This window comes from Oncorhynchus masou, chromosome 1 (genome assembly GCF_036934945.1).
Source record: "Oncorhynchus masou masou isolate Uvic2021 chromosome 1, UVic_Omas_1.1, whole genome shotgun sequence".
Lineage (NCBI taxonomy): Eukaryota > Metazoa > Chordata > Actinopteri > Salmoniformes > Salmonidae > Oncorhynchus > Oncorhynchus masou.
In genome coordinates, this window is record NC_088212.1 from 68,456,439 (window position 1) to 68,475,910 (window position 19,472).

A 19,472-nucleotide genomic window follows, 5' to 3' on the forward strand; every position below is an offset into this window, starting at 1 on the left:
AGCCTCAGCACTTCTACCGCAGGCGGAGGGTTACACCGAAAAAACAAAACGTCAACGTTTGTGGAATGAGAAAGGAACGAAGACCTCAAACAGGCGAGCGTGCAAATTATTTGCAGAATTGTCAATTGGCTAGCAAATCCACCAGCTTCGATACTGCTATGTGATATTTGATTGAGTAACATGGGATGCTGGTACGTATGTAAGCATTACGGTAATACGAACATGTTTATTTAACCACTGCAATAATGCTAGTAACTAGCTAAAGAACCCATCATAGCTAACAAACACATGCATGCCTTTCTAGCTACACTTGTGAGCAGTTTAGATATATTAATGCACTCTTCGAGTATTGTTATTATTTATATCACGCCACAATCTGATTATGTTGCTTGGCTGGTGTTCTACCTAGCTAGGTAGCTATTTGATGTATCGTATTTAGATGTGTCCGAAATGTGCGGATGAGTAATAATATGTCTGTAAACGTCGTGCTGCGGTTCGCACACCTCACCTCGTGGCAGTCAGTGATGACGTCAACATGTAATGTTATGACATTTGTAATTTTGTGAGGTTTGTGGGCTCCATCTAGTGTACTTTACAGACAATGCCGCACTAAATTCAATCAGGACATGCGCTGCATAGCTTCTTTATACTTTTTAAAATATATTATACATTTCTTTCCGGCATCAGAAAATATACTGTATAGGAACAACTGGAGCGGTGTTTCAACCAGCGTCACCAGGTTTCGGGCCATGCACACTACTACATGGGTTATAAAGGTCCAGACCTCTTACCAGCTAGCCATTTCACATCGGTTACAGAGGTACTTATATTCCCCTTCTTCCGAAAGTATCCCATGCACAAACCAGAATGTGAACAGTGAAAAACGTCCATTAAAGGCCAGGAAAAAACATGGGTTTCCCACTGCTGGTACCAGTAGTATAGCTGCCCTAACCCAACACCTAGCAACCTCCTCAAAAGAGTCTACCACTCCGACTTCACTACACTGTTGTCAGAAATGGGATGGTGCAGGCACAGGGAACTAGAGAAATGCGAGCCGGACTCCTCTAAGGAAGTGTGTAGTGACCTTAAGATTCAGATCTCTTAGTGTAACAGCTAATGTGTTTGACAGTCGCAAACACCCGGATTCAAACCCGGCCAGTTTTGACTTTCCTCTGATTTCTCCAAAATAAGAGTGAACCGCTGAAGCAGGTTTTGAACCAGCAATGCTGTGGTTATGGGGTGAATCGAGTGCAGTACCACCTGTACCATAAAGGTACTTCTTGGCAGAGGCTGTAGTGCGCAATGTGCCACGTACAACAGGTAAGCTATGTGACTGTGATGTTGGAGTGCAGACTGAATTTTGCAACCATGTCATTGAATCAGTTGGTATAAATTGTTTTGTTACTTTTGGGGGGCTTTGTGAATATAGGCCTATTTCAAATTTACAATATTAAAATTGTCAGTGTGTTTTTAAAAATACCTACAGCCCAAAATCTTTAAAAAATATGCAATATTCAAATATTATAATACATGAAATGAGGAGAGAAAGAAGTAGGCTCAATGTATTATTGTGTGCATTGTTGATGGTAGTCCACTGCTCCTATGTCATCACAGGTTATCTACCCTCAAATGATTTGAACATCCCACAATGCATTGCTGTGCGCATGTTGTGAACATAGATATCAGCTGTGCCTGTGGGATGAAAATTAAGACCATATCAAGGTCAGAGATGCAGGCCGAGATTGTTTGCTAAGATGGATGACGAGGAGGAGACTTGGCTGACGATTGTGGCACGTTTTGGGAGCATGGAGAAGCCAGAGATAAACAGACTACTAAATTGGGCTAAGCAGGCAGCACTGCACATGAAGCCATGGCATGAGCGTGGTGAACGGTTAGACATGGTTATGGAGGAAGAAGAGCCGAGTGCAGTGGGAAGATGTGTGTTGAGGAAAAATGGCACCAAGTACAAACCGTATTCTGCTGTGTCTGATGGCTCAGAAAATGAACCCAAGGATGAATCACCTGTGGTGGCATGTGAGGTGAAGACCTCAGATCCTCACTCCGATGGTCATGCAAAGGAGGATTCTGGCCCAGTGGGAGTGAGATTTTTGGAGAAAGCGGATCCTGTCTTTTGGTTGAGCCATGTGTAGTCTCCGGCTGGGTAGAAAATAAGTTGGGTAATGTTAAATCGGTGAAGGTGTTATCGGTCGGGGAAAACGGTCAATTGTGGGGGTGCCTGTGTTGCTGGGGATCAGAAATGCCTGGTGCGAGAGAGACAGGCTGAAGATGCCAGGGTCAGAGTAGAACTGAAGGTGTCACGCTGAGGCAGGGAAGAGAGTAGAGGATGATGGATCAAGGGTGAGTAGTAGGCTTAGGCCAATACAGACTGATTTGTGCTTCAATAAGGTTGGCTTCTTAGCATTTATTGCCATGGTTATCAATTTGTACCGCAGAAATGGAATGTAAATCACAGAAGGTAGAGGTTGTGGTGGCAGTACTTGGGTGTATAAGGTTTTACGGAGGAAGAGATACAAGGTGTGTTGAACCAGAGTCCGGTCCTCCCAGGCCGTTGGACTGGTGTAGGATCAGTTGGGGTCAAAGTAGTGGAATGAGCTGGTGATAATTATATATAATTTTTTTATTACATAGGTGTAGGGTTAGTTGGTGGTGCATCTTTTTTTTTCCTTTCTCCCCTTTTTTGTGTTACAAAAATTGACATGATAAACCACACACTACCGCACAATAGGTGGCAGCATGCACAAACAAAATGTGCGAACTTCATTATACCGAAGAAGAAGCTGTGCCTGTGTATCGCTGCAGTGCATTGGCAAAGCGACAGCAACGCAGGATTGTAGCTGCTCGGGGCTGCTGAGCAAATACCATCTCAGGCCGGGTTGGATAGGACCCCATCGCATTTTCTATCATTTGGAAATTATATATAGCTCAACAGGAGAGTGTTTTAAATTTAAGTGGATCAGATTGTAACCAAGCCATTTGGGCTTATTTAATTTTTTTATATAGGCTATTTGTTTTGTATTCATTTAAATGACCCCGACTCTCACCAATGGTGTAAGCTGTGTTCATCTCTACATGGGTAAACAATTTTGATCATCGGGCATTTTGTTATTTATTTAAAATAATTTTTTAAGTGATATTGTTGTACTCTCGAAAGGGAGTCCCTTTACGGAATACAGCTGGATTGCATAGGGGAATCTTCAAATCTGTCTGGGCTAGGAGGAGATTCGATTTTTTTCCATCCGGGAGTGGGGGATAATATGTCCAGGCGAAAACAGAACAACCCCTTCAAAGTTAATTGTAGGTATCTCAGGTATTGTAAATGCCATTTTTACTTGTTGAAAAGTAATGAGGCGTATCATTTCCTCCATCTAACTAGACGATTGTTTTCACCACCGTTGAAATTGTGAACTGTAAGACAATGTGTCAATCACCATCGTTGATACAAGCGCCTGATACAATGTTTTAGTTCAACCCATGTAGCGCGTAGACGTCAATATTTGTATAATTTTGATGATACATTGAATCAATGCGCGTGACACCGACGATTGTCTGTATCTTCGAACCCCCAAAAATTGTCATGAACCATTATTAGGCTACTAATACTATGATATTAATATTTGTATGGAGATGACAACCTCACAATTGCATGCGCAGGTCGTTTTCTCCGAGGGAAACTATTCAGATAGTTATTTCCATGTGTTTTCCGGGGCTTATGTTGGTGGTTTTTAATTAGATTCTTTGTTTGAGCATGCTGGTCCCTGTTTTCAACTCTTGTTTTGAGAGTACTATATAGCCGACCAATGAAAATAAATAATATTAGTGTTGAGATTAGGACAGATTTCACCCATCTTGGTCTCAGAATCCATGTAAGATGTTGTCCCTCATAAAATGTCAGTTTAAACTAGGTACAACATGCTTTTGCATTGACTGTTCTTTCTGTTTCTCTGGATAAGCTCTCACATTGTCATCTCAGATTCAGATAGAGAACCAGTACAGCCAGTGGAGAATAGCAATGTGGGTCATACCACTAGATTTGTCAATGCCTGGGGCCAAAATAAGAGACCATATCTTTTTTTTAAATGGAAAGGTGCACTGTTTCGTTTCTGTAATCAGAGCCCACTAAAACACGTTTCGTTAAACATTTCTGTTCCATGAGTGCTGTTGTGTCTGTCATAGTCACCAGCTTAGGGGAGGATGTTTTTCAGTGTCACTGACTACGTTGGCTATCTGCAAGCAACATTCCTCCAATTCCAATGGGAGACTACTCCAGAGCAGGTATAGTCTAGGTACTACAGGTTTGGTAGCTGTGTAGTTGCCTGACAAACATTTCTACCGATGGTGATGATGTCCTTTTCCTATGCATGCTAAAAGGTCAAACTGAGTGCATGATGAATTGGCCTGCTGATCCTTCATAGTGTAGGCTACTGGATGCCTGGGGACCATGTAGCCTTTAGGGTCCTTTTCTAAACATAGGCGAGGCTAGTTTGTTTAAATATGGTGTTGAAATATGTATTGCTCTAATGGCCTCAATAATCCCTATATGCTAACAACATCTGTCACGGGAAACAGTAACACAGTAAGGATGCGTGATCTGCTGATAGACGTATTGGTCCATAGAACTCTGTTGTTCAAACACGGTATAGTAAAACAACAACATACATTAACAATCTTAAGGCGTTTTTGGGGGGCTTCTAAAGCGACGTCTCCCAGCTTCACGTACTACTTCTGACTGATAGTTATGAAATAAGTTTTTTTTGTTATTACCCTCAGAATGAATCCGACTTTCACACTTTCCTATGACCACATACAGTTGGTCCAAGACAAATTCACACATGCGCACACACACAGTTTATAAAATGATAATAGGCCATTTTCATAACCCACCATCTAATTAAAAATTATAATAATCCTTAAAAGTGGTGTGTGTGTGTCCTGAACTGATGTGAAATGTCCCTCGATGTAGCGCACAGACATTACCAGCATGGGAAAACTAGTCAGATAGCCTGGCTAGCCTGTCATGGCTGGGGTAAAGGGAAAGCATAGCAGGGGAAACAGCAGCTGTTTTAGAAGTCTCATTAGCCCTGAAAGGGTTAGTGACGATAGCATGCATTCCGGTTGTATCAAAATAGTTTTCATTGTGGATCTATAAAGCCATACAGATGGGTCGTGTTGATTTGTCTGAGAGCAGAGTTGGGATCATTTCAGACACTTCACTGGGGAGGAGGGCTCCACAGAGAGGGAGGGATTCTGGAGAAAAGGGGTGATGGCGGTTACTTCCGTTTTGCCTTAATTAAATGCCAGGCTGCCAATTAGGCGAAGTGAGAAATGATATGGGAGTCTGGGATTATCTGATTGTCTGTGTTTCACCATTCCCATGGTCCTGAACACCACAGTGCCTGTACATGGATGGAAGGCAGGGGCTCCAGCACTTCCTAGAGATTCAGACAGTATTTTGTGTGTGTGTGTGGCGTCTGTCTGTGTGTGTTGGAACAGAGGGTGGGTAAAAAAGAGGGGAGCTTGAATTCAACAGGAGCCCCATTGCTTAGTGTTTGAGTAGAGTTTTGGCATTCTCTCTTTTGTCTGTTTTGTTTTGTCCCCCCTTCCTCCTCTTTCCCTCTGTGTCTGTTGGCTGATGAGTTTGTCTTTGTCTGGATTCAGTCAGACACTGCGTCACCTCCTGCCTACAGACACGCAGACTCAGAGATAACATCAGAGTGGCAGAGACATGGGGAGGGAGGGCCGGTGGGAGAAGAGAGACAGATGTACAGACAGAGCCTAGCAGTGGGGGATGGGTAGCTCTCACATCAATCATTGGCTGTGTGCCGTGGAGCCAGTCTGTAGCAGTTCATAGTTCAACAATCAGACCCACTCTACCAATGCTAATGAGTGCTTGGATCACTATGGGAAATGTGCCCAAACTATTTTCACATACTACACTCTGCTAAAAAGTTCATGCAGGAATGACAGCCCTGTGAATATTAGAGGGTAGTTTTTTTTAAATGATAGATTTTATTCCTCAACCCTCTCACACACAGACCATGCTCCTCAGTGGTGTGTTGCTCCAGGATTAGAACAGAGGCTGTAATTACCTCTGCCAGCCTCAGGTAACTGGATGAAAAATGTTCCTTCCATCACACTGAATGGAAAGACTGGACAGGAGGGTAATAACTGGAGGGCTATGGAACCTAAACGGTTGCAGTTTATATATATATATATTTTTCCATTCGAGAGATATTAAAATGATCAAAATAAAACCTCCGTTAACGTATACTGATGACAGGAATGAGTGTACTGTCACTAACAACTGGAGAGGCCCTGTGCTCCCATTCCAACCCTGTCAAGCTTGGGTGTAGATTTGAGGGGAAATGGGATACTAATGCAATGAGCAGAGAGGCTGTAAAATGCTGAGCGCCATGTGAGGGGTTTAAGCAGACACATATGGGCTCCTTGGTATGAGGCATTGGCCTCCCCCTCAGAGCTGCTGGTATGGATATAGAACAGTCAGAGCTGCGTATGAGCAGGGAGGACAGAGGGTGAGCCAGGCTGTGCAGTGTGTGGGTGGTACTGAGAGAGGGAGATACAGTGCCTTGCAGGCTGCTAGTGGAAAGGAGTGCAGGCTGCTTCCCCCTGGGACTGTAGCATGCTTGGATAAGCGTGTGCTTCTGTGAAAATTGGGGCCTGGTTGTGTGTGAGTACATGTGTCAATGTGCGCTTCTGCGATGTGTTGATGCAGCATTGTATTGGCATGTCAGTGAATATGAAAGCATCCATGTCAACTGCATATAGGCTCAGGGAATGATTTTGTTTAAAGGTTTAGGCCTTTCATGTATTCTATGTTGTGTTTCTATAACCATCTTGGGGCCAGTGTATTATAGCAGCTATGATGGGTTTATGTGTGTAGCTACGACTCCTTTAATGCTGGATAGGCTTGGTATTCTAATCTGAAGCACTTTCTTCAATATGCTAAGTGTAGTAGATTGCTTGGATTTTGTGGCTAGTCAGCACCTACACCAGGTAACTGAAGTGCAGGCTACACACCAGGCTCTCTGGTGTTTATGCCCTCCATGTTAAATATTACAGGTCTGTGCTCTAGAAATGTCTTCCCCCGACTTCATGATCACGCTCCGCCTTGCACTACTGACCTGTCAATCTTCTGTTCCAGGGCTGTCATTCCTATGCCTAGCACGTTTTACCTCCAAGGCTTTGTCTGCTGGCTGTATTTTCTTGTATTGTCTTGTAATATATCAACTGTCTTTTTATACACACCTGACTCTCTCAAATCTATGTCACTGAGGATTGCCTCAATCAGGAATCCGATGGGAAAGCGACCGCCCATTTTGCCTTTTGTTCCTCGATCTTCCGGTTTTTGAATGGGCTTCAAGGTTATATAACCAAATTTTATAGTATACAGTATAAAAGTTAAGTAAACGAGTGCATAATTGTACATTGATTTCATCCACATTCTCCGTTAGCTAGACCTGCTAGAATAGTTCTGTTGTGATAATAACGTTAGTTGTGTTGTCAGAGTTAAGGGCCAGGCACCAAGCCAATAACTATAAAGATAAACTATAGGCTACGTAACTATAACACGCTGGTGAGCATCCACACTAGAGGAAAGTTTTTATTGTTCTGAAGTCCTACACCTGTCAATCAACTGATCAACGCATCCTACTGCATGCTGTCTATTAATGAGGTGACCATGTGGTCTCTGACACACAGATACTGGTTCAGACCATTCAATGCTTTCAGGGTGTGTTCATTGTCATAGTGACAACTGCAAATAATACATCAATGTAGGCCTAATGTAAAACAATATACTAACTCCTACTGTATTTAAATGTATCATTTCAGCAACAAATGCCGTATTGCCTGCATATCTATTACACCATTGCTCAAGTGGTTTGCAAGTGACTTCCATTTTTCTAATGGTTGTCAATTTCTTTGGGTCTTATTTTTCCCTGTGCTCATCTCTCTGTCCCGTGCAACTATTTGCAATGCATCAGTGCAACAGTGTTATCATAATAAGTGGTCAAAAGTAATCACACCAATGCACTTTCTCTCCTCAACAATCCGTAGGTACTGCAGGATTTTGTTCCAACTAGGCACCACACCTGACCAACTGAGCTAATTGATCAGTTCAATGTTTGTCTAAATTCAACACACCTGATCCTCCAGATCAATGAAATCAAAAACATGAAGTGCCTGCGGCACCCCAGGCCCTGTGTTGTCTACCCTGGCTATAGCCTGTTGTGAATGGGAACAGCTGGAAAGAGGCTGCTAATGTGTAGCTGATGTAATAAGCTAAATATTTACCAGTCAGAGTGCAAGAAAAAAAGTTTTACTGTTATCATTTGAGTGCACAGTTATTGTCCATTTGATGTAGGCTAATTTCAATAACACCTCAAACGTCTGATTTTTGTAAAAAGATAACTGCATATGCCTACAGCCTAGGTCTGGTTATGCAACCATTTGGATCAGTTTGGGACTATTCTCAACAGTTAAGAAGGTCCAGGAAGGTACATAAGCAGGCCACACGTGTGTTCTGTCAGGATGTAGCCCAGTGTTAAGAGGCCTACTATAGGAAAATATGGGCTTCTCCTTTCCAACTCCCTGCCCGTTCTTAATGCTGTAGCCTATTTTACATTCCGCAAGCATGTATCTCTCCTCTAATAGGCTATTAGTAGGCTAAAGAAATTAGGTCGAAATGAGTGTCCAACAAGCTTTTGTGGTCTGGCTTTTTCTGGGACTCTACAAGATTTAAGAGGAAGAGACCCCAGGTGTGTAATTGCGCAACAGACTGACAGGCACAGGCACTTCATGGGATGTGGACTGTCTCCTAAATTAGAAACGTATGCATATTAACCCGTAATTCATAAGCTCAATGTTAGGCTTTATACCGCAGTGAATAAATGTATCCTACCTAGGCTACAACAACACAATGTAACAAATAATTTTGTTTTCAATTGAGTACAAAACTCTAGTCTAGGCTGTAGAATGTTTCACTGTAGTTTGTCTTTTGAATAATGCTCAAAAGCCTAGCGTTTTTATATGTTAATTTAGAAATGGCTGCATTTAGCTTGCCTGATTGGGCAACCATTTGGATCAGTTCTGGGGTTTTACTCAGCTGTTAGCCTACAAGGTCCAGACACATTAGCAGGCCAGTAATATGGTGTATTTTTTTTCAGGATTTATCAGCGAAAAGAAACATGCTAATGCAGGGATTTCTAGTGGCTCGAATATGAATTATGATAAGGAAGTTGTATCCATAGTTTCTGCATTTGGCTTCCGTGTTTTAAGTGTTTGAAAATCAGGTGGATATGCCTAGTTAAATTGGGCCACCCCTCCCTCTGATGGTCCGATCATCTCCCTGTGACTCCTCTGTTCACAGGGCCCTTCCACAGCACCGGCTTTGCAGGCCCCCTCCACACTATTAACATGGATGGCAGGGACGATTTCATTGAGGACAGCGAATGCCACAGCAACAATTCCCAACAGGACAGCATTTCAGGTAGGCATTTAGGGCATTTCCCTGACCCTAATGTGACATACTCTCTGTAGGAGGTGTCGTGAGAGAATATGACTAGGTCTGTGTTCTGTTGTCTGTCTATATTGATAGGGCTGTGTTTGCCTCCATAGAAGACAGTGATAGCGACCTGGACAACCACGACTCATCCTCCAACACCTCAGCTGACGACCACATGACCTCCACCAAGAGAACACACCACAGGGGAGTTAAAGAAGTGAGTGTCACTGTCAGGGTTACCCATGGAGGGGTGTTCTCTCCTCCTAGTACTGCTATCATGTGTGTCCACTGAGTGTGGGCCTGCCTGGTTGCTGATTCACACATGCATTTCCTTCCTGATTTGATAGTGTTCTACAGATCTCAGTGTCATCTGGCCCTCTAGACATATGTGGAAAGGTTATTGCCCCACCCCGCACTGTCCATTTCCAGAATTATGTTATTCAATAATCCTACAAAAAAAGATGCAGCACAAGAATACGTCTGAATACATTGCATTTGTAAACTGGCGATTACAGAATATCCTCACACCTTCAGACCCCAGAAACAGAAAGCATCTCGGGTTGTGTGGTGTGATTCACAACCATGGCAGAGTCATACAGTGTGTCATAGTGACAGTCAATTAGTCACTGGGGGCCTGAGGGTAATTCTCTCTCATTCTCACACACACACACACACACACAACCTTATGACCTACCATTCAGGATTACTGCTCCCAGGACCAGCCATAGAGGTACTGTAGAGCGATGAGCATATCCACCCTTTAGATGTACATATTAATTCCACTTCTAATATTTGCCCTACATTCCCAGTTTAGGCAGAACCACCATTACATAACTTACTGTATTATTACACAATCATTAGCATACATATTACTGATGAAACAGATCTGTATGGTAGCTCCACATAGCATCCACAGTATCTGAGTGTACAGTAGTACTGATGCCTCTGTGTTTCTCAGGAGAGCGAGGAGGGGGCCGACCTGATGAGCAGCTGTGTGTGTCCTCTGTGCACCCTGGAGTTCAGCAGCCCCGAGCAGCTCATCACACACGTCTACCAGGTGAGGACAGTACAGTACCAGACAGCCCACCATGGCACCAAGTATTCAGATGGGGCCAAAGCCTCCTGAGCTTCAGCGGTTGGATCAGGGGGATAATGGGCTAGGGTTAGATAATCACCTTTAAACCTCCTACTGTCATCACTACACTAAAGAGGGAAGGATAATTAGGATCCAGTCATGTGATCAGTCTCTGGGTTATGTGTCAAACCTAAGGTTTGGATGTTTCAACTTGTTTTAAGTTATCAGTGTCTTCTAACTGAGCCAGAATTACACGTTTACCACCAAACCACTTTCTCACATGATGGTGTAGTGCTAACCACATACGTTTATGCCACAATTGTAGATATGTGTATTGTTAGATATGCACTGTTGTGGTTTGTCCTCACTTTTAGGTTGCTTATAAAATACACTGACAAACAAAGAGAACCATTGTGCTTTACCTAATTAAATGACTATAACTCTGTCTGGAGCAGCACACATCGTTGATGGGCAGCAGTAAGAACTACGTGTGCCCAGTGTGTGGGCGCACGCTCAGCTCGCCAGGCTCCCTGGGGCGCCACCTTCTCATCCACTCTGAGGACCGCCTCTCCAACTGTGCTGTGTGTGGGACACGCTTCACCAACACCAACAACTTCAACAGGTCTGTGCTTCCTCCACCACTGTAACTGACAATTAACCTGTAAGTCTGTCGTTGTTTTTGTATTGTTTACGTGTTTGCTATGCAGGGGAAATGATAAGACAAGCGGAACTATGTGGCTAAGAACTGTTGTAACTGGGATTATTATCATAGCAACAGACCTTTTTTGAGTGAAGGCAATCCAAGTTTTCATGTCTTCGGGTATAGTTCGTAAAGGTAGAATTGTGTATGTTAGGAATTTATACCACAAATAATACGTGGGAAGTTTTTGATTTCCTCCCTTCTGTAATAAGCAGACAATGAGGTATTTTTTTCCTTTATTCATGTGTTTAATCTGATCTCCGGCTAATCTGTTTATGTACAGTCGTGGACAAAAGATTTGAAAATGACACATATGAATTTTCACAAAGTCTGCTGCCTCAGTTTATATGATGGCAATTTGCATATACTTCAGAATATTATGAAGAGTGATCAGATGAATTGCAATTAATTGCAAAGTCCCTCTTTGCCGTGCAAATGAACTGAATCCCAAAAAACATATCCACTGCATTTCAGCCCTGCCACAATAGGACCAGCTGACATCATGTCAGTGATTCTCTCGTTAACTCAGGTGTGAGTGTTGACGAGGCTGGAGATCACTCTGTCATGCTGATTGAGTTTGAATAACAGACTGGAAGCTTCAAAAGGAGGGTGGTGCTTGGAATCATTGTTCTTCCTCTGTCAACCGTGGTTACCTGCAAGGAAACACATGCCGTCATCATTGCTTTGCACAAAAAGGGCTTCACAGGCAAGGATATTGCTGCCAGTAAGATTACACCTAAATCAACCATTTATCAGACCATCAAGAACTTTGGTTCAATTGTTGTGAAGAAGGCTTCAGGGCACCCAAGAAAGTCCAGTAAGCGCTAAAGTTGATTCAACTGCGTGATCGGGGAAACACCAGAGCTTGCTCAGGAATGGCAGCAGGCAGGTGTGAGTGCATCTCCACGCACAGTGAGGCGAAGTTTTTCAGAGGATGGTCTAGTGTCAAGAAGGGCAGCAAAGAAGCCACTTCTCTCTAGGAAAGACATCAGGGACAGACTGATATTCTGCAAAAGGTACAGGGATTGGACTGCTGAGGACTGGGGTAAAGTCATTTTCTCTGATGAACCCCCTTTCCAAATGTTTGGGGCATTGTTAAGAGATTTTTTATCAATAATGACTAATTATGTATACATTTCAATCAGGACTGACTAATCAGAAAACTATTATGTTACTGTATAGATGTATGAATTTTCTTATAACCTTAGTACTGAATATAATGTGTGTAAATATAATCAAGAATTAGAACAATGACTGCCTGTTCCTTGGTAGAAATGAATGAACTTATAGCCAGACTGGATAGAATGCTTATCTACACAGGCAAACCTTGGCTTGGGTTGTATATTATCTTAGTAGGGAGAGACGATGTGGGAAGGCTTGAGAACTATACAGCCATTGTACTGCTGGTTGATTAGACGGGGTAGTACGTAAACTAATGACGTCATTTTCAGTTTATAATCTGTGGTAAACTGTATCATGTTCCGTACTCTCGAGAATAAACGCAGCTGGTTGATTTTTGAGACTGGTCTCTGTCCATTTTATGCAAATAAGAGTCTTACAAATTCTTAGGAATTGACCGTGTTTAATTTTAATCGGGTATTAAAACATAGAGGAATTTAGTTCCTGTAACAGGCATCCGGAAAAAAGCTTGTCCGGAGAAGGTGAGCGCTACCATCAGTCCTGTGTCATGCCAACAGTAAAGCATCCTTAGACCATTCATATGTGGGGTTGCTTCTCAGCCAAGGGAGTGGGCTCACTCACAATTTGGCCTAAGAACACAGCCATGAATAAAGAATGGAACCAACACATCCTCCGAGAGCAACTTCTCCCAACCATCCAGGAACAGTTTGGTGATGAACAATGCCTTTTCCAGCATGATGGAGCACCTTGCCATAAGGCAAAAGTGATAACTAAGTGAATCAGAGAACAAAACATCGATATTTTGGGTACATGGCCAGGAAACTCCCCAGACCTTAATCCCAATGAGAACTTGTGGTCAATCCTCAAGAGGTGGGTGGACAAACAAAAACCCACAAATTCTGACTAACTCCAAGCATTGATTGTGCAAGAATGGGCTGCCATCAGTCAGGATGTGGCCCAGAAGTTAATTGACAGCATGCCAGGGCGGATTGCAGAGGTCTTGAAAAAGAAGGGTCAACACTGCAAATATTGACTCTTTGCATCAACTTCATGTAATTGTCAATAAAAGCATTTGACACTTATGAAATGCTTGTAATGATACTTCAGTATTCCAAAGTAACATCTGACAAAAATATTTAAAGACACTGAAGCAGCAAACTTTGTGGAAATTAATATTTGTGTCATTCTCAACTTTTTTGGCCACGACTGTATGTAAGCACTTCAGAGTTATATCAAGGTAATCACTCATAAGTCAAAGTCAAACATAAGGCAAGAAAGTTGTAAGAGTGTGCTTAACTGTATTTTCATTTACTTTAGTTCTCACAGAAGGTGATAATTCTGACTAAAACTACAGAATAAAGCCGCCAGTTAAGATCAAGGAAAGGTTGTGCTCGTGGTTACTGGAGTGAGCTACAACCACTACCACCTCATTTCAGTCCTATACCCTAGTATAGTGCTTCAGCCTTACACACACACAATGACATGGGTTATCTACAGAGTTTAGCGAGTTAGGCTGTCTGTCTGCGCTAGCCTGTAACAGCTGTGTCCTGTAACTACTCACGTCTCTGCCCCCCCACACAGGGAGAAGCTCAGAGAGGTCCTGAACACAGGCAGCAGTATGGAATGCAGCAGCGGAGATGAGAACTGTTCCATGTCCCGGTCTCTCTCCAGCAGCCCCATGGGCAACCCCGGTCATGGCCTGGGACACGGCCACGGGCCCAGCCACAACCAAGGACACAACCCTGGCCGTGGCACAGGCCACATCCCAGGACACAGCCACGGCCCGGGATACAACCCCGGCCACAACCAAGGACATGGACATGGCCCAGGACACAACCATGGCCAAGGTCTCGGACACCTCCCAGGCCACCCACTCCCTTCACTGCACCACAGCCTCCTCTCTTCACCCCCCTCCTTCCCTGACGCCCTCAGCCCCTCACCCGGCCTACCCATGCTGCCAGATATCCTGAGCCCCATGCCTGTGCACCCAGCCGGAGTGCTGCTGGTGTGCAACAGCTGTGTGGCCTACCAGCAGCTGGTGGACACCCAGTCTCCCATGAGGAAGTGGGCCATGCGCAGGAAGAACGAGCCGGTGGAGGCACGCATGCACCGTCTAGAGCGCGAGCGCTCTGCCAAGAAGACCAAGCGGGAGCACGAGTCACCCGAGGAGCGGGAGCTGCGGAGGCTGCGGGACCGCGAAGCCAAGCGGATGCAGAGGCTGCAGGAGACAGAGGAGCAACGGACACGGAGGCTTCTGCGCGACAGGGAGGCCATGCGGATGAAGAGGGCCAACGAGACGCCAGATAAGAGGCAGGCCAGGCTGATCCGTGAGAGAGAGGCCAAGAGACTGAAACGGCGGCTGGAGAAGATTGACCCCTCCCTGAGAGGTCAGATAGAGCACGACCCAGCTGCTATGGCTGCCCTGACGGCAGACATGAGCCTGTTCCAGTTCCCCTGCCCCATGCCTGTCCCCTCTCTGGACAACAGCCTCTTCATGAAGCTGCCCTAGCAGGACCAGGTCACTGGGGGCAGCACACTGGGCCACTAACAGTTATAATGGCCTCTCCACTACGCCTGTGGGTTGCCATGACCACAGATGGAACCATTCCATGCTGGTTGAAATTCCAGCAGCTTCTGTGTCCAACGACTTGATACCCGAACTCCTGTGTCAGCAAATAACATTAATTTATTACAGACTAGCAGGAAATAAGAGCAGGTTCAAGAATGTTTCACTTAATGGTAGGTATTGATAAAGCATGTTGTAAAGAGATTTTATCTGTTCTGTTTTGGGGGCAAGCAGACTTTGACATACCAGCCCATTGTGACAGGAGGAGTTACACCCTTCCATCTTTTGCACATGGACCTTCAGTGGTGGGAATGAGTCACGTAGCCCATAGCTCTCTCCCTCGCCTCTTGTCCCTTCTGCTAGCAAAGTCGCTGGAGTTTACCGGTAGCTACACCTCTCTCACGCTGCCAACGTGGGTCTCTGCTCTGGCTAGCTCATATCCACCCAATCAACTACCTCAGTAAGGGGCTGAGGCCGAGCCCTCTTTGGTCTACGTTCTGACTCCAAGCTTCTTTACACGTTACACCACAGAAGAGAATGCAGGTTTTTTCCTTAGTTTGAGAGTGTGTTTATATCTTTAGGACGTATTCACAGCTCACCAGGAGAATATTCAACAGGACAGAACATTCAGTAAGACATAGTCAGAAATGTACTGTATAAAACGGGAACGATAGAAAATGGGCCTGTTCTATACATCACATTTCTATCCGCTATGCTCTGAATATGCTGTACTATTTAATGAGCCCTGTTTTAAGCAACATTGTCCTCCATTCCAGCATATTCTCTTCAACTCAAAATATACTGCCACTACCGTAGGTCTTTTTGCCTTTTATTAGTCACATTGACCTTCCTCAATCTGTTTTTCCCTCGTACCTTCAACACTCAACCTTTGCCAAGTAGTTGGTAATAATTTACTTTTAACTTTATGCATCTTCTGTTGTGTTGACATTTTTGGCTCATCAAACCACAATCTTTGCTGCTGTTACTGTTCTGTATATGTTAGTTACCTCTAGGACATTTAGGACTAAACATGTGAACTGAGAGAGCTAATTTATTAGCATTTTTCTAAATGCCCCAAATTGTCATATTTCCTTCCTCACTTAGCCAACGTATTGAAATATGCTCATACAGTTGAAGTCTGAAGTTTACATCCACTTAGGTTGGAGTCATTAAAACTAGTTTTTCAACCACTCCACAAATTACTTGTTAACGAACTATAGTTTTGGCAAGTCGGTTAGGGCATCTACTTTGTGCATGACACAAGTCATTTTTCCAACAATTGTTTACAGATGATTTCCCTTTTAATTCACTGTATCACAATTCCAGTGGGTCAGAAGTTTACATACACTATGTTGACTGTGCCTGAAAAATTCCAGAAAATTATGTCATGGTTTTAGATGCTTCTGATAGACTAATTTGCATAATTTGAGACAATTTGAGGTGTACCTGTGGATGTATTTCAAGGCCTACCTTCAAACTCAGTGCCTCTTTGCTTGACATCATGGGGAGATCAGCCAAGACTTCAGAAAAAACATTCCACAAGTCTGGTTCATCCTTGGGAGCAATTTCCAAACGCATGAAGGTACCACATTCATCTGTACAAACAATAGTACACAAGTATAAACACCATGGGACCACGCAGCTGTCATACCGCTGAGGAAGGAGACGGTTTCTGTCTCCTAGAGATGAACGTACTTTGGTGAGAAAAGTGAAAATCAATCTCAGAACAACAGCAAAGGACCTTGTGAAGATGCTGGAGGAAACAAAAGTACAAAAGTATCTATATCCACAGTAAAACAAATTCTATATCGACATAACCTGAAAGGCCGCTCAGCAAGGAAGAAGCCACTGCTCGAAAACTGTCATAAAAAAGCTAGACTACGGTTTGCAACTGCACATGGGGACAAAGATTGTACTTTTTGGAGAAATGTCCTCTGGTCTGATGAAACAAAAATAGAAATGTTTGGCCATAATGACCATCATTATGTTTGGAGGAAAAAGGGGGATGCTTGCAAGCTGAACACCATTCCAACCGTGAAGCACGGGGGTGGCAGCATCATGTTGTGGGGGTGCTTTGCTGCAGGAGGGATTGATGCACTTCACAAAATAGATGGCATCATGAGGGCGGAAAATGTTGCTTCAATATATCCACATCAAGACATCAGTCAGGAAGTTAAAGCTTGGTGGCAAATGGACAATGACCCCAAGCATACTAACAAAGTTTTGGCAAAATGGCTTAAGGACAACAAAGTCAATGTATTGGAGTGGCCATCACAAAGCCATGACCTCAATCCTATAGAATATTTGTGGGCAGAACTGAAAAAGCGTGTGCGAGCAAGGAGGCCTACAAACCTGACTCAGTTACACCAGTTCTGTCAGGAGGAATGGGCCAAAATTCACCCAACTTATTTGGGGACGCTTGTGGAAGGCTACCCGAAACGTTTGACCCAAGTTAAACAATTTAAAGGCAATGCTACCAAATACTGAGGGCATGTAAACGTCTAACCCACTGGGAATGTGATGAAAGAAATAAAAGCTGAAATAAATCATTCCCTCTTATTCTGACATTTCACATTCTTAAATAAAATTGATCTAAACTGGCCTAAGACAGGGAATTTTTACGAGGATTAAATGTCAGGAATTGTGAAGCACCGAGTTTAAATGTTTTTGGATAAGGTGTATGTAAACTTCCGACTTCAACTGCTTGTGTCAGGGTAAAAGCTATATTTTGAATAACTAATCTTTGCATTTTTCCAGGATCTCACATTGCAGAGTTCCACTCTCCAATGAGCATGTTCTAGACTCATTATTAAACCTGTTGACACTCGCCCAGTTGGGAGAGATCTCTGGTCTTATCTGTTTCATTGACCTCATTCCAATTGATATTTATGCAACATGTGAATATATATTTTGTAAAAGAATTGGGGGATATTTTTTTGGTTTGGTATATAATAGATGAAAGTACACATTTTGCCATGTTTGGTTCTATACTGTATGTATTTTTTCCCCTTCTCTTTGGTCATATGTTCTCAATTACTTGCCTCAAAGGTTACCTCCGATACACAATGTTTCACAACTGAGCTCTGCAAACACATATTGACAATGTTACAGTACATGATTAGTTTTCTGGAGTAGTCCTTAAGATAGCAACAAAGCCGGTTCTCAGTTTGAGCCACTACCAGGCTAAAGCCCAGAACAGAATAGCATCCCGCTCAACAGGGGTAAAAGCTATTATATTCTAATTGTCCTTAAGTCTAGGAGTGGTTCAAACCTCTATGCAACAATGCTGTTTATTCCAAGGGGAATTTGACTCTTAAAACTATGCAGAGTGCGGTTAAAAAAACAACTGGACTCAAATGTATGGAATTGTGCAACTCAGGCGATGCAACTCAGCGAGGCCTCTTTGGCCATAGATTCAGCGCCCTGGTCCATGAACTTCTTTTCAGCAGGGTCATATCACTATCCTAATTTAAGATACACAGAGAGCAGAGCGGTCATTATCTTTGCTATAAAATCTGTAACAACATTTCTGCCAAGTACTGAACGTATGGACACCTTTTCAATAATGAATACTGGGTATTCTGACTGATTTGAACTGGCAGCTGATATTAGTGTCATCATCCTTACACAGTGGAATAATGCAATGGAAAATGTGGAGTACGCTCTTCTTTGACATTAAAATACTACAAAAGGAAATTGTATTGATAGTTTCCCAGGTTCTGTTTGTGCTTTTGAACAGCACTGTCTAAAGCTCTGCCTAGCGTGACAGTCTGGATTAGGTTAACACTGCATGTCGTGAAACTGCATATGTTCTAGAATGGTTCAATATGAACTTGTATTCTACTGTTATTCTATGCCTGCCTGTTTTTGTTCAATTTAATCAAAAGATGTTCTTTGAACTTTGGCCTTTTTACTAGTCTATCAGGATATTCTCTTGATGTCCATGTTTACAAAGGAAAGCCTTTTAAGAAGGCCAAAATCAATGAGGGTAAACAAAAGTGAAAAACAACACTTTACGCTCCTTCTGTTGTCACTGCTCAGAACGGTACTTTTACGGCAGCTGTTCTGCTACTGGATTAACAGATGTACAGATCATGTTAAAAGCAGGAATAGAATGTGGAAATAAACATTGTCTTTGACACCCGCACTGTGTAGTAATCATTCTCTTCTCTTTCAGTTCACCCTACGCACCAGTCAGCAAATAAAGAATGCCACTCATGGACTGGCTCTCTCCAGGCCACAATGGCCTCTCTATTCATAGCAGACACAGACAGTATCATAAACCTCTTTAACACCTACACAGAGTAGTGCTATCCAATGCTAACTCTGGGATGTGAACAGAGCAGGAACATGGAATGACAGGAATGAAGATACCGTACTGTAGTTAAACAACTCTATAGTTCATTCGGACATGATCCTGAAACTCAAATTTGACCTCTGTTAATAAAAT

General features: G+C 43.2%; 1 protein-coding gene across 7 annotated transcripts; it reads left to right on the forward strand.

The window, feature by feature from the left end:
* Positions 1-2: 2 nt before the first annotated feature.
* On the forward strand, positions 3-19,166 carry LOC135548948 (zinc finger protein 821-like). 7 transcript variants are annotated; one of them, XM_064979062.1, is made up of 7 exons: positions 3-191; positions 688-820; positions 9,407-9,526; positions 9,655-9,758; positions 10,500-10,598; positions 11,072-11,238; positions 14,038-19,166. In XM_064979062.1, exons 3-7 carry the CDS (start codon positions 9,454-9,456, stop codon positions 14,963-14,965), a joined length of 1,371 nt encoding a protein of 456 aa, XP_064835134.1. In that variant the 5' UTR covers positions 3-191; positions 688-820; positions 9,407-9,453; the 3' UTR covers positions 14,966-19,166. The 7 variants fall into 7 exon arrangements, with proteins under 7 accessions (XP_064835134.1, XP_064835130.1, XP_064835122.1 ...); XM_064979050.1 differs by lacking the exons at positions 3-191; positions 688-820 and adding exons at positions 2,654-3,328; positions 4,224-4,293; XM_064979058.1 differs by lacking the exon at positions 688-820.
* Positions 19,167-19,472: the final 306 nt, after the last annotated feature.